Genomic DNA, 23,685 nt, shown 5'->3' with positions numbered 1-23,685 from the left:
CTTAACCTGTCAGGATGGTGATAGCAGAGTTGTGGATTACAAACATCAGGGCACCAATTCTGTCCATATTGTATTCTGTCTGACCAAAAACCTTCAATATTTAGTTTAACATGAAGATGAATTGTTGTGGCAGTGAACAATGCTCAGTGACTATTAGGATTGAAACTTCTGCTATACATATGCACAATGTTATGCTTTAATAGCTTGAAAGTACTATATTTCTTGTAAATACATGAAATAGGTTACAAAAAAGCTTCATAACACAACAAAGTATAAAAAACCTCAGTATTCCTCAAGACATTGCAGGTTGTGAACACAATCAAATTAATCCCATCAATGGGTTTTTGTCATCTACAAAACACTTTTATTGGCCAAATTGTATAATGTAGTGACAAGTCATTAAGGATATCACCCTTGGTAACCACATAATAAAGTAAACTGATCATTACCTGACATCCCTGCAGGTAAGCCGACCATCTTTTCACACAGGATGTATTCACTGGGGTCGAGGAAAGGAAGCTGCTCCATCATGGACTGTTTAGGAATAAGGTAGAGAACCTCTGCAACTTCCCCATCTTCAATTATTGACATGCGCCTGACAGAGTTCTTCCTCTTGACCCGGTCCAAAACTACCATTTCATTGCTGTGACTGGAGCCGCAGATCTTGCCGAGGCTGTTGAGGGTGAGAAGGTTGGACATGCTCATGCTGTCGAGATTTTCAGCCAAACAGTTCAGGCTGCAGATTGACTCCAAGTGAGAAAGCATAAAGCAAACGTCAGGATGTTAAAGCCCTCTGTTGAATGTCAGGTATTAAGTTGTTCTTTAAGACTATGTGACTGACTCAGCGCGTGTGTGTATGTGTGTGTGTGTGTGTGTGTGTGTGTGTGTGTGTGCTGTCCGTCAGGCAGTTGAAGACTAACTCCTACCGCACGCCCCTTAAGAAGATTAAGTGAGGTATATTTTTAGGGTTTATCTTCATGGTAAACAGAGGATCTGGGCTCTAGAAAGTCTCTATCAGGTAACCTTGTTCCCTCCATTCAAGTGATTTCGACTTCACAAGCCACAAGTATGTCATCACACGAGATGCAGCCTTCTAGTAATCTAGTGATTGGGGGACTTTTAAAGAAGATTATGATCTGTACCCTTGTATTCTATCATCCAGTTATGTATGCATTTAAAATCATGTAATTTAAAGCTTTAGTACATGTCGAACATGTTTGTACAAGTTGGGCATTTTCCTCCTGGTCTTTGGTTACATTATGACTGAATACAAGGAAAAGCTGGACACAAAATAATTCATTTTCAAAAACATTTCATAATCCTTGGACTGCATACAACACAATAATTGTGAATGATGGTTTTTTTTCTTAGTAATCTACTGTGTTATTTACAATCGACCACAGTCTTTTAAATGCTTAGGTTTAGAACAGGAACTATCCACATTTAACCTGGCACATGGTCAGGGACAGCATCCAGAATCTGGATCTTTAAAGTAATCATTGTGCAAAAGTATTTGAGGAGAGCAGGATAACTCAAGGGCCGACATGTCTGTCTAGATCGGTTCAGGCGCTTTCTAATTGCATTTCATTTTATTTCAGTGCTAAACAATATTCACATGTTTATAGTATGTTGATTCTATGTGAAATGGGTGGAAATTGATTGGAAAGGATGAATTTTAAAGGATGAATTTGTGCCTCTGCATTTGCTGATGTCTTTCATTTCCATATATTAAAGAAGAAATTAAAAAAAAACAAAAAAAAACATTACTGCTAATGAATGACTAAAATAGCAAAATGCTCAAATGGTGCAAAAGCAAGAAATATACACAATGGATCATTATATACAGATCATTACTCATGGCTTTCAGCAATGTGAAAACAAGTCATTATATTTCCATAGAAACAGCATTAAAGGCATATGAGGTTTAGTGTAATGCCTAATATGTGTTACAATTAATTGCTGTGCTGCCATATTTGCTTGTAGCTATTTTAATGAAGGCTACATTCAGATGGTGTTGATGGTGTGAAGGACGTTATATGAAGTACTGACACCATGAATGCCTCCCTCAATTGCCCACATTGACTTACACAAATGTTTCAGATATGTTAACATCCAGTTACTGAGGACTCATTGAACTAAAATAAATGGCTGATTATTATAAACCCAACTAAAAGCCATAGACACAATAATGGAGGCTTTACAATTGCACACTTGCTACATAAACTAGTTTCTCTGTTGCAAACAAATGTGTGAGAGGCTCCATCTGCTGGATGGAATGTGTCTAACATGTTGTGCTGAGTATTAGAGGAAAATTTTACTTTTATGTACTTGAGGGTCAAATCTAAATTTCATCAGCTGAGGTTTTATGCTCATCAACCTTATATTGTGTGCTATAATTTGCACTGTACGTTTACAGTTCAAGTATTGATTTAACATGTTGAAATTAAGAGATTTTTTTCTCCTATTTGCAAAATGTTGTAACTGGTTAGTAAAAAAAACTAAAAAATAGTGAATTTTTCTTGTGAGGACTGCTTTCCACACAGCAAGTCTCTTCCTTGTTTTGCTTTTCATCTCTGTTTTAGGTTTCCTGATTTTAATTGAAAACACCAAACAAAAAAAACGTTCTTACATCGAAGTACTCTGTGAGTGACTGTGGCCCAAGTGGAATCCCACTGATGTGGTTAGATACCTGTAAATATCCATATGCAAACAGTTTTTATGTTGTCCTATCCAATAAACTATAATAAAAAAATAAAGAATTTAAAAATACCTACAACCTACCATCAGCTGTATGACACCAAGCAAGCATGTTGATATAACACTGTTTTAAGACAAGTCACAAAGATCTCACTGCCAGAAACAATTAGCAGCATTTTATTTTTGCTGTTTTGGCAATGTAAAATAGATCAAATTCCCTTCTTCAAGTATATATTGAAGTCTCTAGCCACAAACATACAGATGTCAAGTCGTACCCTTTCATCAAAAAAACAAAACATTGAAAACAGACATTATATTTCTGTGGCATGCACTTAAACAGGACATAAAAATTGTTCAGTAACCTCAGTAAGGTCCACACAGTCAGTTATGGCAGTACAGTCAATAGCTGAGTGATGGATAAATAGTATTTCAGCTTAGAAAACATTATTAGCTATATGTATTATAGCTTAAAAAAAGTTTAAAAAGTTTAAAGGATAGTTAGAATTGTAGGTGGAATCCTACTTACTCACATTATTGGAAAAGCCTGCAATATGTGGTGATTTTTTAATATAATGTACAGATACTGTTTGGGTGTAAATACAATTTAACGGATTTGTGTTGATTCATTTCCCTGCTGCAACCAAAGACACAATATGGAAACGTAGTGTGGTTTCAGTGAAGAGTACAATAAGCTGAATCCTGTCTGAAAACTGTAAAACTATAAAAATATATATATAAAGGGGGAGAGAGAAAGAAATATTCAAACTTGAGGAAAGTTCGGGCTAGTGTGTAGGATTTAGTGGCATCTTGCAGTAGGTTGCAGATTACAACCAACTCCACTTCCAAGCGTGTGGGAGAACCTACGGTGGCCGTGAAACTCGCAAAAACATAAAAGGCCCTCTCTAGAGCGAGTGTTTGATTTGTCTGTTCTGAGCTACTGTAGAAACATGACAGTGCAACATGGCGGGCTCCGTGGAAGAGGACCCACTCTCTATGTACATGTAAAGGTCTCATTCTAAGGTAATGAAAACATAACGATTCTTGTTTTCAGGTGATTATACACTTATCAAAACATATTTATGAATATTATATTCCATTTCTGCCAACAGATCTCCCTAAAACTGACACGTTGGTCCTTTGACATGAAAAACTCATGAGTTGATTGAACGAGATCGGACTGGGCCATCATCCTCATCCTCATTTTGCTCTTCCTCTCCCTGGTTGAGCGGCTCTCTGTCCGAGTCTCTCTCTGCCTGCTCTGATTTTTTAGTCGTATTGTTCAGGATCCCGCCCTGCAAAATCAACAACAAATAATTACTAAACAGCGTATGTGATGCTAAAGTGAGCTGACAAAAGTCACAAACAGCACACATATAGAATACTATACAGTGAGTATTTATGAGTCATCCCATAGAGATGTCTGACCTGTCTGTAGTCGACAACGTTGAGCAGCACTGATGTGATGATACAGCTGATGGTGTTGGCCAACATGAAGATCATCATCCTCTGCCAACGCCACAATGGAATCTTTGTTTCACTGGCCAGGAAATGGAGAAAACAGGTAAGTCAAGATCATGGACTATCAGTGCACTGCAGTAAGATCCTGATCTGATGGATTTCCTACCTAGACTTGGTGCCCAAAATCTGCCCAACAACCAGATTGGACAGCCCAATCCCAACCATCTGTATGGAGGTAGCCAGACCCATGGCTGTTCCCAGAGTCGCCTGAGGTACCACAAGGGGAATAGACGGCCACATGCTTGCCTGCAATCCAACGAAGACAAGACACATGATGACAAAACTAAAGGTAGATCTCCCTTTTTTGATTTCTTTTTTTTTATTTACACCATTCACAGAAACAACACACAATATAATTAATCCTCATCACTTTCGTTTTTTGCCTATTTTCGTTTAAAAAGGATCAGACCTGCTTCTGTTTTAAAATTAAATCTTAAACCCAAAAGGTATGTTTCCATTTTCTAAGAAGACATTGATCACTGCAGTTTACAGTAAAGAATTCCTTCCCACAATGTCAGCTGTGCAGAAATTATTCTGTTGGTTAAAACACATATAAACAAATTAAAAAATAATGTGTTAGAGCCAAACTCACAGCAGCAAAGGAGTAGGTGACTCCCAGCCAAATGGTGGACACCAGAGGAGGGACGAAAGTGAAGGCCAGGAGACCAAACACAGGCAGTGTGAGGACAGCGCAGGCCACTGCAAAAACCCCTCGCAGACCCACATAATCCTGAAAAACACACACAAGAGATTGTATCATGTTACAATAACTTCATCCTCATGAGATCAGACGTTTGCAGAGTTTGGGGTGTAGTACTTACTATGAGAATGCCGACGCTGGCTGAGAGGACTAGTGAACTGTCATAAACCGCCCCGGCGATATAGGCTGCCTCCTTCTGACTGTAGCCATTGTACTTATCCTGAATGAACTTACTGGACATGAAAAACACAGTGTATGTATGTTAAAAATGAATGAGCGTTTTTTATGATGTAAACAGATGCAAAAGATATTTAATTGGGTGTCATTGGCAACTATTACAAAGGGTCTAAATGCTGTCAGTTTGCCCCAGAATAACATTTTCTACTGTTATATGTACAGTACGCGTTCTGTGTTGATTACCTGGCGTCTGCGATGAAGGGGAAGATGCCATTATAGAAGAACATGATAGTGAGAACCAGCAGCCAGTATCTTAGCGATAGGAGCTTCACATCCTGAATTCTCTATACATACAACAACAACAACAACAACAACAACAACAAAAAGAGTTCAGATACTGTATCTGTAGCATTCTTGCACATTATGATGATGTTGGAAACATGTAAGAAATATTGTTCGTACCACTTTGCGAGACTCCTCTTGGATGGCACCGTCAAGACCCAGCTGTCTCATTCCTACTTTGTCCAGGGTGCTGACGATGATGGCGGATACAAAGCCCAGCACACACAATAGTGCACCTAGAAAACAAAGTAAAGTGAAAAATATTCTTACTTGCTTTACTCTAGAAACCTTTTTAATACAGCCTTTTGTTATTATTCAGTCATGCCAATAACCTTGAGGTTTCTCATTACTATGGGCTCTTCTTTTAATAGGCGAACATAGTTTGGTATCTTCTTTGTATCTTCATTCTTTACTTACCGCCCCAGAGTGTCCACTGCATGCCATATTGTTCTTCAAATTTCTGAGTGAGGAAGAAGTTGAGGACTGACCCCAGACGAGAGAAAGCCAAAGTCAGACCAAAGGCCAAGGCCAGCTCCTTCCCTTTGAACCAGAAGGCTGTGATGCGGTTCTGAACAACTAATGAGGAAGTGGAAGAGAGCAGCTTAGGAATATAACTCAGAATTAAGATGGCAAAGAGTACATATATCAGTTTTGATGTATTGTATTGTTTTGTAAGGTGGCCTTACTGGTCAAAGATCCATTGCCTGATCCAAATAGCAGTCGGCCTGTGAGCATTATCGGCAGTAGATAGGGAGTTCCTCTGAAGTGGGAACCCAGTGCAAACAGGGACGAGCCCAAAACACACAAGAAGGAGAACAGAAACACCCCGACTGTAGAGAGGAAGAAACAGAAATCAGTTCATCATGAGTTTGCTGCTGCTTGTTTAAACAGATTTGCAGATAGGATTTACAAAGACTTACAGCGGTTTCCTAATTTGTCAATCAGGAAACCAGCTAGGATCACCACTACTGCATTCCTGTTGATAAGAGAGAGAAACACAACTGAAGCTCTTCTTTGAAAAGCCATATGTATGTTTACCTGCACAGCAAAGTGTATGGAGCTAGTGAACATGCGCGTACTTACGTCCATGCATAGATAGCATAGAGTAGATTGTACTGTTGAGGGGTCATCCCCAGTCCCACCACACAGTCCACTGTCCCATTGATCACTGTTGCATTGCATGTTAGGTTCTGTCAGATGACAGGAAGCCAATGGGATAAGTGATTATCTAAACAGTTACAAACTTTGACAGACTTTGGAGTTTTGATACCAAACAACTGCTGGGACACAATTTAAAGGTGATTATCTCTTGCTTACCCCTTGGAACTGATCCTGCAAAACACTGGGGATGTCAAAGCAGAAATAGGAGCCAAATGTCAACAGGCAGTTGAAGAACAGCACCACAAAGCGATAGTAAGCTGTAAAAAAAAAAAAAAAAAATTAAGAATGGGATCACTGGTATTTCTTGACCATACAACTTCATCAGCAACAAACTTCAGTATGAAAGTCTGTCTAAACATGGACTAGAAGAGATAATGAATATGCCAACATGTTAGTTTATATTTTGCTTTAACCTGTGTCAGATATGGGTTTTCAAAAAAAAAAGTCTAATAATCTAGTTATAACAACTTAAAATTAATTTAATTCATGTAAATTAAAGGCCAAACATTCAAGTGATAACATTAACATTAAGTAACATTAAGAGAAACACATTTTTTGAGTGAAGGAGAATCTGTCAGCTGATGTTGCCCAGCTGTGGTTTTGTGCATTTCATTTTACTCGGTTTAATGGAAAACTTCGTCTTGACATCAGTGGGAAAACATACTGTTGATAAATGAGCGAATACAAAGGTGAATCTTTATTTATAATACGTTCATGGAGATGGCAAACCAGTATTGCTAAACTCAAGGTTTTAACAACTTCCCATTTAGTCACATGAGCTCCTTTAACGACACTTTAAGCATAAAATGCTGAGTTGGCTATTTAATGGCCCACTTCTACAGGAAAGTGTATACGAGTCAGAGGTCTGGTTATCTGGCTATATGCTAAATCTGTGACAGAAGTATTTTTGGGGGAAAATAAACTATTGTCGGACGTACCTTTCTCCGCCGGCTGTGCCATATTGAGGAAAAGAACGATAGCTATGAGAGAAAACGTCCAATTGTCATCCTTTGGTGTTGTTTACATGGACAGGCTGAGTTAGCGCCGTACGTTGAGGTCCACAACGACTACTGCTGATGTGTGTAGACCGCAGCTCTTCAAACTACATGGATAGACTTGTTTGTGTGTGAGGACACCATTTTTTTTCCTAGGACGGCGAGGTCATGAGCCGCCCTACTCTGCCTCTGATTGGCTAGTACTCGTTGCCTTCGTTGGTTGGGTTGGTTAGGTTTAGGCATGAGGAGTGAGATTGGTTAGGATTAGGATAAGAATATCAGGGTAAGCCAATCAGAGGCAGAGTAGGGCGGGTCATGACCTCGCCGTCCTAGGAAACACAATTTCGGTGAGGACGCAGCGGATAGCTTGTAAATAAGCACTGCAGGCACCCTGACTTTTTTTCCAGGAAACTTTATTGACAAAAATATATAACCAAGATTTATATTATTTAGAAAACACCACAGACAAGAAGTAAAGTAAATTAAAGAATGCCAAGTTAAATTAGTAACTTTTTTGTTGCATTTAGTTGCAGGTAGTTTTAACTTTACTAAAAAATAAAAAAAGAGAAGGAGAGAGAGAGAAAAGTGAAGTAATATAGAAATGTAAACATAATTGTTCTTTCAATAAATCAACACATTGTTGAACTTCTCAATAAAATCATGAAATTTATGATAAATCTTTGGAGTTCTTATTTTCAAATATATTATAGCATCTCGTGGGTATGTTTTCTATCACTAATTAGGTAATGAGTAACATTTTTCAATAAATTACAGTTGACAAGGGGAATCAATTTGTGTTCAGTTACAGTACAAGTCACTCAATGTAAGTGAGAAATAAAAATATTATTGGGTATAAAAACTGTATAGTAACGTACCAAGCATTGACTTTATATAAATACCAAGCCTCACTCTGATAAAAACAACTGCATTGGTTACCTTAATATTTACACATTCACGTTTTCATTATAAAAAAAATACTAGCCTATAAAAGTCTTAAAATGTGCTTCTAACATAAGGCAAAATCTTAACCTAGCCTATAGAATTATTTAAATGGCCCTTTTATGTAGCGCGTTTTGATGATTTGTCCCTCAGCACGCACCGTCGTTCTGATACAAACATTGCTCTTCCACTCTGAATCTTTTAGAGCAGCATATGCTCTATAAACCATGACTTGTGGCAGTTTTGGAGGTTTTAACAGGTGAAATGTCTGTGTTACGCAGAGCCAAGACATGGGAAATATCCGAATCTGAGAACGACAGCGACGCTGAGACAAAACCCGGTTTAAAACTGGATGAGAGCAGTCAAACAATACCTGTCAGCACAGACTCAACAGAGGATAAAAGGTCAGACTGCAAACACGAAAACCTCCAACCGTCAGAAACGAAGAGCGAGTCTAATCAATCGTCTACTTTGTGTCCTCCGCGGCCAGATGGATGCGGCACACCGAGTCCTGCAAGAAAACGCCGCTCCAAAGAGGAGATGGATGCGGACAGACAGAAAGCCAGGGAGAGGAAGGAGGCCAGAGAGAGGCAGAGAGCTGCCAGAGCCCAGGAGAAGGAGGAGAGGCGACAGGAGCAGCAGAGGAGGAGAGAAGCTGCGGAGCACCTCAAGAGTCTGAGGCCGGAGAACTGTCTCAAGCGTCTCACGGTCTGCATAGATCCAGGTACACAGGTCACCATTGCCGCCCTCAGCTGTGGGAAATGTGCAGTGTTGTTGACTACAAAGGGATCGTCTATAAGAAGTTGATAATAGAAAACACATCGCAAAATATTAGCATATTGTGTATGTGGTGCCATATCAGTTCTTATCAACAACAAAAAATACACAGTTGTGAAGAAAGTCAGGTTTTTCTGTGTACATTGGGGAGGAAAAACTTGTTTTTGTGTTGTTATCCTAATAGAATATAGTTGATTTTGCTTAATAATAGGTTTGCTTTTAGTCAACTAGTTTTGGATGACATTTGTGAATATTATTTTGCTTAGTTTTTAAAAATTGGTAGCAATGATGTAACAAAAACAAAAATTTGGAGATCCTAACAAGTCTATCTAAATACACACAGCTTCTTTTGGCTAATAAATCAGTTAAATACTTGAGGCACAAATTTTAAAACCCACCAGCTAACTGAACTGCTTACCTGTGTTCATTTTGTTCTCCTGAACAAAAAGCACATGTGCATCCTGTTTGTATTTAGATTCTACATACTCCAAAGTCTAAGCCAACAAGGACTTCTTGAAGGCATCATCTGTCCAACTAGGATGATGCAGTAGTGATGCATGTGCATAAGTTTGTCCATCTTACAAGCCAATGTGTGCTTTTCTCCAGCTCTTTTGCAACAGGAGGGCTCAGATTTCTTGTTGGACACCCTGGCTACCTTTGAGTGGAGGTTCAGCATTGAGAGCCAGCAGCTCCCTCACAGCATCACCTGGACCAGGGATTTACCTCAGGTTGGCACCTCACACTTCTCATAACCAACCTCTCCACAATGCTACAAATCCACTTGGATCTCTATTCTTGAATATTTGAGTTGATTGACCATTTTGGTTATGTTACATTTACATTCTTTCTAGATTTCTACTCACATATTCTTAATTTTTCCAATTTCTTCAATGTGATCATTACAGTTTTGTCTCCAGCAGGGAGATGACAGCAGGGGAACAGCGGAGGAGGAGCAGGTGTTGCTGGTGCTCAGTCTGACTGACTTCTTGGACATGGTGATCTCTGTGAAGAAAGTAAGCAGCCTTGTCAGTTATGCAGAATTAACATTGAAGGATTTGTTGTCAGGATTCAGGTCGGCTGCCTCTTTGCATGTGTTTAATAGCACTTATGCTGCACTTCATGTCCTCATCCAGACTGTGTCTTGTTGCCACTACAGAGGCTAGACAGTGAAGGGGAGGAGACAGGGGTGGATTCTTTCCTCCATCCTCTTTTGGAGTGCCTCAACCGTGATGCCAAGAAGGTGGTCACTCTCTTAGTGACAGACTGTCAACCAGATTACAGGTTAGTGTGTCTATCAGTCATTGTGGCCTATAGATGGAGAGATATTCCTTATTTACTAAATTTAAGAATCTCTGAAGGGATCCAACAAGTAAACATTCTGACTGACTCATTGGTTTAATGACCAACAGGACCGGTGCTTGTGGTGTGCATCTACTAAATTATAGACTGCAATCCAAACTGGGAATGAATAATCTGGACATCGAAGAGGTCAGTTTACTTTGTATCTCTTTCCTATGGAGGCTTTACAGAGAGAATGAACTGTTAATACATGTTCTTTTTTGTGTTGCCACTCAGACAGTTGATGGCCACCAATGCATCTGTATCCTCAGGACACATTTTATAGTTAAAGTCTCTTAAAGTTCTGTAGGCATCTAAATGTTCCTCATGGTACACAAACTGAGCCTCAAGTTGTATTGAAATCAAATTTTAAAAGATAATCATTCTTAGACCTGATATTTTGTGTTTTGCTACTTTCTCTATTTTCCCAAAGGTTCTTGTGTACCTGCAGCTCTGCAAAAATGTCTCCCTGGTCTTCCTGGATGGCTGGGAGGAGGTCACTAACCATGTGTGTGCTATCACCAAGGCCTTGTCAAAACGCCCTTTCAAGTATGCATTGACTCCAGTTGTTGCACATAAACAAGAAAAGAAACTTTCCCTCTAAGCATTTACACTCAATTATTCCTTCACGCCTTCACATTTGCTCACTAACTAAAAATCAGGTAGTTGTGGAAATGCGATGATACCCAAATTAGTATTCTTTTTCCTCAGTGATAAAGCGTCCTTTTATGTCCTCGCAGACTGCTGACAGAGCGGGCGGAGCTGCCCTTTTGTGTGGACGGTTCGTGGGCCAGCGGAGTTCGGGTAGAGAGGGACGGCTCAGGGCTGAACCAGGTCTGGAGCATGCAGATCCAACAGCTGAACAGAGTCAGTCCTGCTGTGGCCTCCACTGTGACTGCAGCCTACCCGTCTCCTCAGCTGTTGCTGCAGGTATGCCTTAGCGTACTTCAGTATGATCCTGTAGAGCTGGTGTGGGTGTGATCCCCATTTTTTTCCCACTTTTTTGCAGGTGAAATATCTAAAAATCATAATCTAAAACTGTCTTTTGCATATATGATACAATACAGTATTAACAAAGTGTTATACACAGGTTATTATTTATGTCCTGAGGGTACCTGCATTTTTAAAAAAAACTATGATTTCCTATGTTGTTTTCTAGGCGTACCAGAGCTTGGGGTCAGAGGAGGACAGAAAGGGGCTGCTGGCTGGTCTCTTAGTGAAGAGCGGAGGTAAAGAGAGACGTATTGGACCGGAAATATCAGCCAGAGTTTACCGCTGCTTGACAGCCCAGAACCCCCAGCTGGTCCTGGACTAATTTGACACTTGAGAAGGAGATCAATGAATGTCAATGAGGATGAATCTGGTTTCTAATGATGCCACATCATCACTTGGCTGCTAATATGTTAATGTTGATGTTTACAAGCTAAAAATATGCCTTAGATATCATGTTCACCTTCCATGAAAGCACTGTTAATACTCATCTGAAATTTGTTGGATTCAAAGAATAGAATATATTGATAGTATATGATGTTCATTATTTTAATATAATGATCTGTTAATATGTATAATATGTATGTTTATTGTTAAATGGATCTCCATTAACTGTATGATATTTTTTGTTAATATAAAAATGAGCTGCAACAGATCTTTTCATTTTGTTTTATTTTATAGAATTGCCTGAGTAAGAAAGTTCATAAACAAACTGTAAATAGAAAAAACACAGATGAGTAGTAAATCCTGTGGTAAGCAAGAACACAACCGTTATATTGTTCAAGCCAAATGTGGATTATAAAACACATTTACAAAAAGCCATTTCCACAGTATCAAAAAGCAACTCCTTCCCCTCCTGTGGAGTCTCTCCCTGAGAACAACAACTGTACACTTTCACAATATTTCCACTGTGTGTGTTTTTTTTGTTTTGTTTTTGTTTGTTTTTTGGTCAGAGTCACTAGGTCTCCCAAAGACAGTGACATATTTTACAGTGGCAAATTTTAATAACAAAAAAAGAGAGCAATATATATGGCTCTTAGACCCATGATAGACATTGGCTAAAACGAGAATGAATATCTCAACTGCATTAAGAGTCTCACTCTCTACATAATCACTCCCCTCTCCTTGTTCTTTGACAAAATGCTAGATAAAAAAGAGGAGCAACAATCCACTCAAAACATTGATTAAGAAATATTGGCTAAAAGATGAGATTGTGCTTTTCTCCATAATTTCCAACAGGAGATATTGATGGCAATGGTAGAATAGCTGTGTGTCAAACACGTACTGATTGGATTTGTCTACACAGTCATGTCCAGCGGCATCTTTTGCACTGGTAATCTTCTGGCTCAGAGCTGCAGCTGTCGTAGTCACTGCTGGGAGGGGTTGGAGGGAAGTGGCAAGTGCAGGGTTGAGTTTGAGGTGACATTTGACAGGGGCATGTGTCAGGCAACGGACTGGAGCAGGGGCTCGGGGAGGCGCAGGCACTCAGGGTAGATATGGGGCTCGGGATGGGGCTGGGGCTCGAAGACAGGCTCATCTCCTCCTGGAAATCTTCAGGCAAGTCACTCTGCTGCTCTGGGGCTTCAGGACTGCTGCTGAGGGTGAAAACCCAGCCTAGCTGTGAGTGGAGGAGGGTGCGTAGGCCTGGGGGCAGCTCCAGGACACTGAGTATGTCTGGGTAGCAGGGCAACATTTGGCGGAGCTGGGCACAGCAAAGGTACTGCAGGGAGGTGGGTGTATAGCAGGCACGGATCACCTTCATACTGCTCTTGGCTGCTGTGGAGCACACCATGGGGTAGAACTTCTTGTTCTGCAGCCTAGTGGCAGCAACACCTGTTGAAGCCAAACAGACGACATGATAAAAACACAGCCTCATAACTAAAATGTTGTTTTATGTGACGTAAGACCTGCTTGAAGTACAGAGAAACACGCACCTATGCAGTGCCGATTCTTATAGAAGGTCAGGGTACCGTGCCAGGTGTCCAGGTGCATTCCTATGATGGAACCTTGACCAAACCGTGAGGAGAACTTCACTTTGTCCCCTTTGTTCTGGAGGAGACCTTTAAAAAGATATACATAAGAAACAAGGTTTTTCTTATCATGAATTACCAATTATCAGACCTATTTTGAACCCTGTATTCTGACCCTCTAACCTGTGTAGGAGAGCCCCCAACTGTCTTCATCGTGGCCCAGCAGGCTGCCAAAGCTATACTTGAACTTCTCCAGGTTCACCTCTGAAGTTCCAATCCCCACCATCTACACAAATTAAATAGTGGAAAACAGGTAAAAAGAAACATCAAAAGAGCACAATACTGTAGAGGTGAAGATCAATGGATGATAATTTGCAGTACTTCTCAACATCCGTCATTACTAACAGACGGTGAGACACTTTCAGATGTGTTTCAAGGCCACTGCTTGTATATAGTAGCTTCAACATTATTCAAGCGACTGCTACCCACCATGTCAGTTCCATAGACAGGAGAGGTCATCTTGACTTCCCAGAAGTGTTGGCCCTCTGCAAGCTCCTTGGTGCCGCGGATGGCAGCTGTGCCGCAGCTGTAGTCCGAGTGAAAGGTGACCTTCCTGTTGTCGCAGCTGAGGAAAGCTCCAGAGGACTTGCCGTGCTCATCCCATACCCAGTCAAAACCTGAGAACACACCGAACAGGAACTTGACTCAGACTTGATTAGTTGTAATTATCTGTGTCAAATAGGTCACATTTTTTATCCTGTTTGTTTGTTACAAGGATATCTTCACCATACTTCAATTAGAACATGACCACTGTAGGTGAAATATGTTTTTGGTCCACCATGGCAACAAGCCTCGTTAACAGTGTCATCAAAATTACACACAGACAAAGAACTAACTTGGACTAGTTCATAAAATTTTCATTAGTTTAGATTAGAAATTAAATTTCTTTTTGCCATATCTTTGAAACTAATAGTGAAAAAGACATTTAATTTATTCTGGGTAAAGAAATCCGTTTAAATTTGAAGTGACAAATAAGTTATGTCTTTGCATGCAAATAGTTAAGTGTAAAAATCTAAATTTCTATTCTTCAGTGTGTTTTATGTGTTAATTTCTGTGATCTGATTCACTGAATGTGAACGAGGACATTCCGGTTAGGGTTAGGGTTAGGGTTATGGTTATACACTAACAAAAGCTATTATTAGCTTTTGCCTATTATAGTGTGTGTGATATGCTTTCAAAATACTGTATTTACTGTATATAATCATGCCAGGCTTCAATACTACAGTAGTGCCAATATAGTGTACCCTACTGTGTTCATATTGTGTCCTACTGTATTCATCAGCTTCTCCTCACCCTGGTCCTCCTCCCCACAGAGGCAGTCACTGACGACACTGAAGCCCAAGCTGAGCTCCTCCTGTCGGTCACACTGGCAGAAAGACTCCCCTGTCACTGGAACAGTGCTGGACAACACAACCACCTCACCGACAGTCTGGGAACTCGCCAGGTAATCCACCTCAGACTCCAAGTCACTGATCTGGTTGACACAATCGGCACAAACAGCATCTTGTAAGTCTATAAATGTGGCCATGGTCCAGGGATGTTGGCTTGGCAGCAGGGAAAAGAATTAGATCCAGTAGAGGGAGAGCCTGAGGATTGTATTTAACGTTTTCTCAGTTCCTCTGATGACAGCTGTGATGTTTTTTTAGAGGCTAGAATGAGCAACAGGTTGCCAAGCCTGAACAGTAAAATCACAATGTTGCACGCTGCAATCCAAAGAACCAAATGAGAGTATCATCACCCATATGACATGTTTGAAATACTCAAGGAGATTGCCTTTTCCCTAAAAGCTGGTCATGGCTCCTATTGGTGAGAGAGGTCATGTGTGACAGTAAGTAAATTTAGACTCCTTCCAAAAATACTAGGCCTCCTTTCCTTGCCTTTGGAGACCTGAGACATGTCTTACACGTGGCCATTTCAGACAAGGGACAGTCCCAGTGGAAAACTACTGGTGCTCAGGTATAAATGTGATCTTTCATATGTGGTTGTTCTTTGCTTCGATTGCCTCACCTGCTCTGATGACAACAAGGCTGGATTTCATTTAGCAGAACATCCACTCTTCTACTCCACACTTCTTGTGTTCCCTTTTCAAATATAACACATTTCTTCTTTTGCTTTACCCCCACAAACCCAAATCTCACCTGTGTTGTTGTCTGGCTTTCCCATTCTTCCCTGTCCGATATCTGGATTACTGCCATGGCATCTGTCTCTTGCCGTGTTTCGCTCCAGGCCAAATGCCGAGCCCGGCCGTTCCTGCCCCTTCTCAGCATGGCAGCTCTGTGGACAGCAGACCCAACACCTTATGACCAGCTGGCATGCCTACAGTAGGCCATGTACCTTTTATTTATGTCAAGTAAGGTCTGTGTTGAACTCCTGGTTCACAGTTGAATAATTCTTTGATTTGTTTTCGGAGGTCAAACTTATTTATGACACATACATATCTGATTACACATTTTCCAAATCTAGCACACTGTATTCAAGGAGGAGACAGAAATGACCTCCTTTGTCAGATTGAAGAGGGCTTTCTGGGAATTAGCAGCAAACTGATTTAGCTGAATATATGAGTTAAACTTCAAAATGAGGTCTGAAACAAATTAATCACATATCTCAAAAAACAATTTTGAGAGCAAAACAAACAATGTGTTACAATGGTATTTATGAGTCAACCTAAGTTTTTTATTTCATTTCTGAATGAAATGAGTGTTATTTGGTTGTAGATTTTAGGGTGCAATCTTTTTTAAAACTAATTTCCTTGTATTTCCAACTTACTGTGAGGCCGCTTAGGAAACGTGTGAGCTATCTCACATTGTCACCACGTTTCTCAAATCTCTCACAAACTCGTTGGATGACAGAAATTAGGTCTTGGAAAATATATTAACAGGAAACTTAAACTAAATATAGCTGCGTTATTCTGTTAAAAATGTGTTTACTAACCTTTATCTTTCCTTATCAGCTTCTACAGTCAGTGGGAGTACCCTTTGTGTGCTTGCTTGCCTATTTCTATCTGTCCCATATCCCACAGTTGGCAGCAGGAGGTGTTTCCATGCATGTGTTTAACCTTTCAACCCAACCCTCTGCCTTGCCACTGTGGCAAGAGTTCTGCTGGCTTCATCAGCAGATAGACACAGATAAAGTCACTTGACATAGTGACTACAGTATGTACCAATCAAAAAATCTCAGATATGTGACATCTTTATGTTTACATTACTCATTTACAGCTGTCCTAATATTGACTGCGGCACCCTCCAACACAAGTATGGGTTTAATTTTATTTCTGCATGACCTAAGCTACCACTTCAAGAAACCTTTAAAGAGATTTAAGTATAAATTACAGTATAAAAGAATCAACACTGAAAATTGCATGTGCACTATCAAGACTGCCTTTAAAAGACTTAACAGTCAATGAAATTGATGCAGTTCCAATGACAAGAACATTTTTTTAAACTTTGACCTCCATCTGCTTTGTATTCTTACAGTATGTAATAACACGCTGATGTGTTCTTGGCTGGATATTTCTGGTAACCGTCCCTTTAGGCTTTTTGACTTGAACAACAGGTAGATCCAGATTTATTCATTCAAAGCACAACTAAGTATTATGTTTGCTTTTTTTAAAGAAGAAAAGAAAGAAATATTATCTGTGTTGAGGTGTTTACTACTTTCACAGTCAGTAATCATTGTAATCAATTGTCTGGATTGCAGTGTTTTGTTTTTCTGAAGAGTGTCCCTGTTAACAATTAACCAGGTTTAAACTTGTAGAAGTAAAAAAAAAGAAATGTGTAAGCTCAAGCAGAGTCTTTATTTCTTCAACACTTTACCTTAACCTGATAGCATGTCTCAGTTAATGCCACCTCTGAAATGCAGCAGCTGGTGAGTGCTTTGTAAGCAGGTGCAGGAGATAATTGCCAATAATTTAGATTAGTTAGTCTGGAGCCAGTCTCGCTTTAATTGGGCCTTACCCTAAATACTGCAAATGCATCTTCTACCTCTGTCAGCCAATGTTCCCATGGTTGTGGTATGAATACAATTGCAATAGGACTGTGACAGCTAGATGATTGATGTTTGTTTCAGGTATTCAAATACTGAGAATCAAATCAAGGTCAATGTCAAACCCAGAGTTTCTATTCATATACACCAGAATCTCATGCTCTATTTTCTTGGTGATCCACTTCAGAAAACATGTTTGTACTACACAAGTAAGTGCAGTAAGACTATCTATAGTTCTCACTGTAAATCATTCCAGATATCAGCATCAGCTAAATGTTTAAATCTCAGCAAATACTGTATGTATGTTAAGCAAATGTTTCACTACAGCTGATGTATTGCCCAGATTTCTCTGTATTAAGAAATACAGCAGGAACTATTTACAAGCAGTTATGCTCTTACCTTCCAGTCGTCTTCTTATACACGGTCTTGCAGTGGCTCATCTGAGTGCCAGTGTGCCTCTATATCCGACTATGTGACAGGTGCAGTTTGCACTCTGTCCCACTTCACAGGAAGCTAGAAGTAAACATTACTTCTCCACGCCCTCAACTTGTGCTTATTGGATAAGACCTATGTAGAGGAGGAGTTTCTGCTAATTTACTTAGCTACCAGCAGGGTAACAATGTATGGGATAATAACTGTGGCCTTTGTGCATGTGATGTGGAGACATTATGTGTTGTCTGCTGTCTTGATAAGACAAGGAGGGGAATGGCCACCATGTGCTCACTTTTTACACTATACTTTTGTACACACTGTATATATTCCAAGCATTTGTTTTGTGATTAATACTTTCTTATGCTGTTGCTAATTATTTTGTTGACGCAACTCTAAAATAGTGAATTCATTTTGAGTGTGTCGAGATTTTGGGATAATTAGGCAAACAAGATTGTGTTAAATATGCATATATTTCTACCTGTGTTTATATGTAAAGACACACATTTGGAACCAACTGTTTTCCTATAGCTCAGGTTAATATAATCTTTATTTAGCAGCCAAAAAGATTTGAACATTTCACTTACTTTTTTATTTTTTTATTTTTATTGCATCAAAACATTACTTTTAACATGTGACATTAAGACACAAATATAGAACATTTAGGCATCTTAATGAAATAAGGCTAACAGACATGGCTCCACTCTTAATAAGACAATACATTCACCACGGTAGTATGACGTCAGACAAATAAAGTAGTAATGAAATAAGCATATAACATGAAGAAAGAAAGAAAGAAAGAAAGAAAGAAAGAAAGAAAGAAAGAGAATAATATATGTTATTAACTTAACAAAAAAAGGTAGGCAATAAAATCAAATTTCCTTAAACAATTTTTGCATCATACTAATTGTGTGAGCACATTTCTTGTTGTTTATAAATTGAATAGACTCAAAATACTTCCTTAATTCTAACCTGAAAGGTTCAAACGGAGGTGAGACCTTAAGAACTTGGCTTTGTGGATGTAAAACTTTCCCAGTAAAATTAACAAATTGACAGTCCATTGAATTTTTAAACATTTCACTAGTAATCTTGCATCATCTTGCGAGTGAATGCACCATGGTGCACTCTGCCAGCCTATTGGTGGCGGTGGAAGAAAGGCGGGACTTAGATGCAGCATGCGGCATGTGATTGGCTAGGTGACGGGTGACGATTCACGGAAGTACTTGACCCCGGTGCTGCGTGCATGGATCATAATCTAAAGTATGGAGCAAAATAATGGTAGGTCACCGGTAAAGTAACTAGTCAACAAACTTTGTCTGATTCGTCTTACGGTGTTGATTAATTCCTACACGAGCTGTGTATCTTCAAAAACTGCTGCGTGTTTTATAACAGCCGTAAAATGTATAAGTAAGCTAACTGGCTAGCAGCAGTTTATTGGAAATCAGCGTTAAGTTTTAAATATTCAACTCTGGAAGTTGCTAAAATAGCTAACATCGTTTACAGCTCACTGAAAGGTTTTTATACCGTCAGATAAGTAACTACGTGTAAAAAAACGCTATTATATAGTTACTGGTATGAACCGTTATTCAAAATGAAGGAAAACCTACTTTTGTTGAACTTGTGAACTCGGGTGACGAAACGTGACCCGGTGTTGGCACCCAACTGTTCCTCTGACTGACTCTTGTTTCATATTACTTACTGTCATGCCAGTTGTGTCAGTGCCAGTTAATTTACTGGCGATTGTGCCCCGCCTTTTTTAAAAACTCCTTTTCATAATAGAAGGCAGCCTGTCCCAGGTCCGGCATGTTGTGTTGGTGCTGTCAGGGAAAGGAGGAGTGGGCAAGAGCACCGTCACCACAGAGCTAGCACTGGCTCTAAAACATGCTGGGAAGAAGGTGAGTTCAAGAAAAGATCAGTTGAGAGTACATGCAACAGAATACAGTCAGTATATGACATGATGATGATATCCCATTCAAAACACACAGAGGGGCTATTGATAAAACTACAGCTGGTTATGATGCATGCACAGTATTTATCTGTATTGTTTCTTTCTGTACAAAATACCTGACTTGTGTTTATTATACAAATATCCAGCATAGCAAAATTAACAATACTCTTGTTTTCATCAGGTTGGCATCCTGGACGTTGACCTGTGTGGGCCCAGTATCCCCCGCATGCTGAGTGTGGGCCGGCCTGATGTGCACCAGTGTGACTCAGGCTGGGTGCCGGTCTACACTGATGCACAGAAGAGCCTCGCCCTCATGTCCATTGGCTTCCTACTAGAGGACCCAGATGATGCAGTGGTGTGGAGGGGACCCAAGAAAACAGGTATTCTGTGCTATGTTGTGTTATATGGTGATATTAATATTACTGCTGAGTTCTACACTTGGTGCAGCATCAATTGTGCAGATCTGTCAATCAATCCAGGCAAAAAATTTAATTGACATATCTATGGACTTGTTATTATCAGTGTGCCTTGAAGGAAGTATGATTTATGCTTTAACATGTGAATCAAAACATTGCACTTAACACATCTTCTTCCCGATGTCCTCTCCACCTCTGTGTCGTGTCCCAAAGCTATGATTGGACAGTTTGTGTCAGACGTAGCGTGGGGAGAGCTGGACGTGCTGTTGGTGGATACCCCACCAGGGACATCTGATGAGCATTTGGCTGTATTGGAGAACCTCAAGAAACAAAAAGTGGACGGAGCTATTTTGGTCACCACACCTCAGGTACACAATAGAGCCCAGTGTCTGGTATTTTTAAACTACTATCACCTCCTTATAAACTATATTCACCTCCTTTTACTGTATTGTAGATTGGACCCTACATGATATTCTGTGAAGGTTGCTCTTACTGGTCTTGCGTTGTCTTACAGGCAGTATCTACGGGGGATGTGAGGAGAGAGATCACCTTCTGTAAGAAGACAGGTGTACGGATCCTGGGCATTATAGAAAACATGAGTGGCTTCGTTTGCCCTCACTGTTCGGTGAGTAAACTTTCACGCAACAAACACTTTATTGTTTTTACAGATGAGTATGTCAGTCTTTGAAGGATATAAAGCTCATCTACAAATCAACTGCCTTAATGTCTGTTTTAAGTATGTACCAAGTACTGTGTATACATGCATTTTGTCAAGGTTTATATGTAGCTAGATTTTAATTACTCCTCTTTCTTTGCAGGAATGCAGCAATATTTTCTCCAAAGGTGGCGGCGAAGAATTGGCTAAACTGACTGGATCAGTCTTCTTAGGTGAGATCAATGAGGTTGAATTTACATGTAATGTTAGCTTCCAGCCACAAGGTGTCACAACACGCCGAGGAAGCATATCACTCTTCACCTACCATTCATGAGTAAAGGAGGCATTTTACATCACTGCCATGCTGCTAAAATGGTCGATCCACATTTCAGCAAAGCAGTGGGTTTAAAACATCTCATTTATCGATAATTCTGTTAAATGAATAGATTATTGGTTTCCCTTGGCGGTTATCGGATTTGTGTTTAGATCAATCTCATGAGTAATGATGCAGCTAATTTAGCTTACCCTGTGGCAGAGAGAAGCCAGCTGCATGTGACAGTGCTGCATAGCTTTAGCCAGCAAACTATCCTGCGTCATAGTAGTCTTTAAGATCACCCGCTTGATTCTCATTATTAATTAGTTATTGTGAGAGTACTACTTTCAGGATGATGAAGTAGCTGTTAATATTTTTTCAGTTCAACAACAATAGTGCTTTTAATTGGCTCAGGTAGGGAAAGTAATTACTGTCCTCTGCATTTCAGGCTCTGTGCCCTTGGATCCTCTACTCAGCACCAGTATAGAAGAGGGCAAAGACTTCATACAGTCCTTCCCTGACAGTGCAACATTCAGTGCGATCAGCAGTATTTCTCAGACTCTCCTTGACAGCCTCCAAATAGCCTAAGCCATGGAATTTATTTGCTCAAAACTGAATAATGTTGACATTTCAGCACTGTGAAAAGCACATTGTAATGCAGAAATATTAGTCATTGTGCGGATGTGATTGTATCTATGTTGCATTTTTGTCCTGTACGTTTAATCATATAAAAATTGTTTATCTTGTTTTTCTAGGCATTATGTAAAATCAGTATCTGCCAATAGTACAATGCATGGTGGTTTTGTGTGCAGCTTATTTTTCTGTGCTGCAGCTCTTGTGGTGTTAACCACAGTTCTAAGATTATCACTTGAGATAGGAGCAACTGAAACATGTAGAACAGAGCAACTCAGCCAGACTTTCACTTTCAACAAATGTAGAGATGTCATTTTGTAATGAAAATATTGAGTCATGCTGCCTGAGTAATACTGAAAAGGTGTCACAGTAAAATAAACAGCACTGAAAACACTACATTTGGTGTGTTTGTAAGCCAGTCACATCTAAGTTGGAATCTTCTTTAATTCGATTGTGAAAACATTCACGTCGACACATCAGGGTTACTTCAATACCAGTGGTAATACAGGATTGTAGATTGGCGCTTCAGTAAATGCGTCAGCAGCAGTTCCATTTTCAGAAAACATACTCCAGATCAAATTAGACCAGTCCTTTTGAAATCTAGGCCAAACTTGGAACACTAATCTCACTGGATTCCTGCTGCATTCTACAAACATTACTATCAAGTCGTCTTGTGTCATTTAATCTTGATTTTTTTTGGAGGAACTACGCCGCATGAAGCTTTTGATCTGGATTAAATCTTCTGAAACTAGCCTGCTCTTCAGCTTCATATCCAACAGCAACAAAACACTGAAATCCATGCAGGATTTGAATGGCTGGAATGTGGAAGAGATGAGGTACAGCTACAGATGAGGGGGAGGGGTGTGTGAATAAGATGGAGAGGAGATGAAATTTGGAAATTACACTTGTGAGACCCAACACGGGGCACACACCTTTAATGCAAACAGCAGTACTACAGGAAAAACACTGAAGTTTGAGAATGTTTGCGTAATGATTAGAATACAGCTACACACAAAACTCCCACCCACCAGCAACATACTAAAGGCAATCTTAATTATTAAACCAAGAGTTACATCCAGAGGAATTCCAACCACTTATCACAATTAACCCACAGTGCATTAAATCTATCTATATAGATATTTATATGTCTGTATATATATGTATAATATATCCTGGGGAATTAAAGACTTTTGCTGCATTTGAACAGTTCAATGAACAATTTCTTACAAATAAAATCAGTGGAAAAAAATCTTAAGTCCATACACATTTCTCTTTACAAATAGATCCTCAAGATTAAGTAATTGTGTCGACTCCCAAATCGATTTGGGAGGAGAAAAAGCTGCGCGGCCCTTTGGTCAGCTCTCTAAGACCAGAGACCAAGCTGCCTCAGCTGGCCTCAAGGCCTGAAATAAGTGGAGGGAAAAAAAAAAAAAAAAATCTTCATCATACAATTGTTTTGAAACACACACGCACACGCACACACAAGACGGACAAATCACTACATTGCGCATTTACAAGTTGACTATCAAATTGGGACGACTGTACACATTGTTGAGATAAGACCATATTTATGGAGCCATTTTAATTCATTTTTTCTCCCGCTTTCACTTCCTTCAGCTTGTGTGGCAGAACTTTTTACAATTTTT

At 39.7% G+C, this 23,685-nt stretch overlaps 4 protein-coding genes across 9 annotated transcripts; 2 read left to right on the top strand and 2 right to left on the bottom strand.

Moving 5' to 3' along the window:
• Window positions 1–2,858: 2,858 nt before the first annotated feature.
• On the bottom strand, window positions 2,859–7,720 carry mfsd1l (major facilitator superfamily domain containing 1-like). Its single transcript, XM_042397524.1, has 13 exons — window positions 7,534–7,720; window positions 6,752–6,852; window positions 6,518–6,624; window positions 6,355–6,410; window positions 6,121–6,264; window positions 5,852–6,010; window positions 5,555–5,670; window positions 5,336–5,436; window positions 5,037–5,148; window positions 4,808–4,945; window positions 4,322–4,461; window positions 4,123–4,234; window positions 2,859–3,989 (listed from the first exon to the last, which is right to left on the bottom strand). Exons 1-13 carry the CDS (start codon window positions 7,553–7,555, stop codon window positions 3,849–3,851), a joined length of 1,449 nt encoding a protein of 482 aa, XP_042253458.1. The 5' UTR covers window positions 7,556–7,720; the 3' UTR covers window positions 2,859–3,848.
• Window positions 7,721–8,650: 930 nt separating this feature from the next.
• LOC121886588 (probable crossover junction endonuclease EME2) lies at window positions 8,651–12,289 on the top strand. Of its 4 annotated transcripts, XM_042396694.1 has the most exons (9): window positions 8,787–8,933; window positions 9,020–9,253; window positions 9,913–10,034; window positions 10,212–10,319; window positions 10,463–10,587; window positions 10,716–10,794; window positions 11,078–11,193; window positions 11,385–11,574; window positions 11,804–12,289. In XM_042396694.1, exons 1-9 carry the CDS (start codon window positions 8,882–8,884, stop codon window positions 11,957–11,959), a joined length of 1,182 nt encoding a protein of 393 aa, XP_042252628.1. In that variant the 5' UTR covers window positions 8,787–8,881; the 3' UTR covers window positions 11,960–12,289. The 4 variants fall into 4 exon arrangements, with proteins under 4 accessions (XP_042252627.1, XP_042252625.1, XP_042252626.1 ...); XM_042396693.1 differs by having other exon boundaries at window positions 8,651–9,253; window positions 10,227–10,319; XM_042396691.1 differs by having other exon boundaries at window positions 8,651–9,253.
• A 22-nt stretch (window positions 12,290–12,311) lies between these two features.
• Window positions 12,312–19,847, bottom strand: spsb3b (splA/ryanodine receptor domain and SOCS box containing 3b). Of its 3 annotated transcripts, none has more exons than XM_042396690.1 (8): window positions 19,682–19,847; window positions 18,045–18,779; window positions 15,803–15,938; window positions 14,958–15,138; window positions 14,094–14,281; window positions 13,788–13,890; window positions 13,569–13,694; window positions 12,313–13,467 (listed from the first exon to the last, which is right to left on the bottom strand). In XM_042396690.1, the coding sequence occupies exons 2-8, from the start codon at window positions 18,083–18,085 to the stop codon at window positions 12,941–12,943; spliced, it is 1,302 nt and encodes a 433-aa protein (XP_042252624.1). In that variant the 5' UTR covers window positions 18,086–18,779; window positions 19,682–19,847; the 3' UTR covers window positions 12,313–12,940. The 3 variants fall into 3 exon arrangements, with proteins under 3 accessions (XP_042252622.1, XP_042252624.1, XP_042252623.1); XM_042396689.1 differs by lacking the exon at window positions 19,682–19,847 and adding an exon at window positions 19,047–19,126; XM_042396688.1 differs by lacking the exon at window positions 18,045–18,779 and having other exon boundaries at window positions 12,312–13,467.
• nubp2 (nucleotide binding protein 2 (MinD homolog, E. coli)) lies at window positions 19,255–23,480 on the top strand. The gene is made up of 7 exons (XM_042396695.1): window positions 19,255–19,352; window positions 19,854–19,969; window positions 20,204–20,402; window positions 20,652–20,806; window positions 20,953–21,063; window positions 21,257–21,326; window positions 21,855–23,480. Exons 1-7 carry the CDS (start codon window positions 19,337–19,339, stop codon window positions 21,992–21,994), a joined length of 807 nt encoding a protein of 268 aa, XP_042252629.1. The 5' UTR covers window positions 19,255–19,336; the 3' UTR covers window positions 21,995–23,480.
• The last annotated feature ends 205 nt before the right edge of the window (window positions 23,481–23,685 follow it).

Source organism: Thunnus maccoyii, chromosome 20 (genome assembly GCF_910596095.1).
Source record: "Thunnus maccoyii chromosome 20, fThuMac1.1, whole genome shotgun sequence".
In the NCBI taxonomy this organism is placed as follows: domain Eukaryota; kingdom Metazoa; phylum Chordata; class Actinopteri; order Scombriformes; family Scombridae; genus Thunnus; species Thunnus maccoyii.
This window is presented reverse-complemented; position numbering and strand designations above follow the sequence as displayed.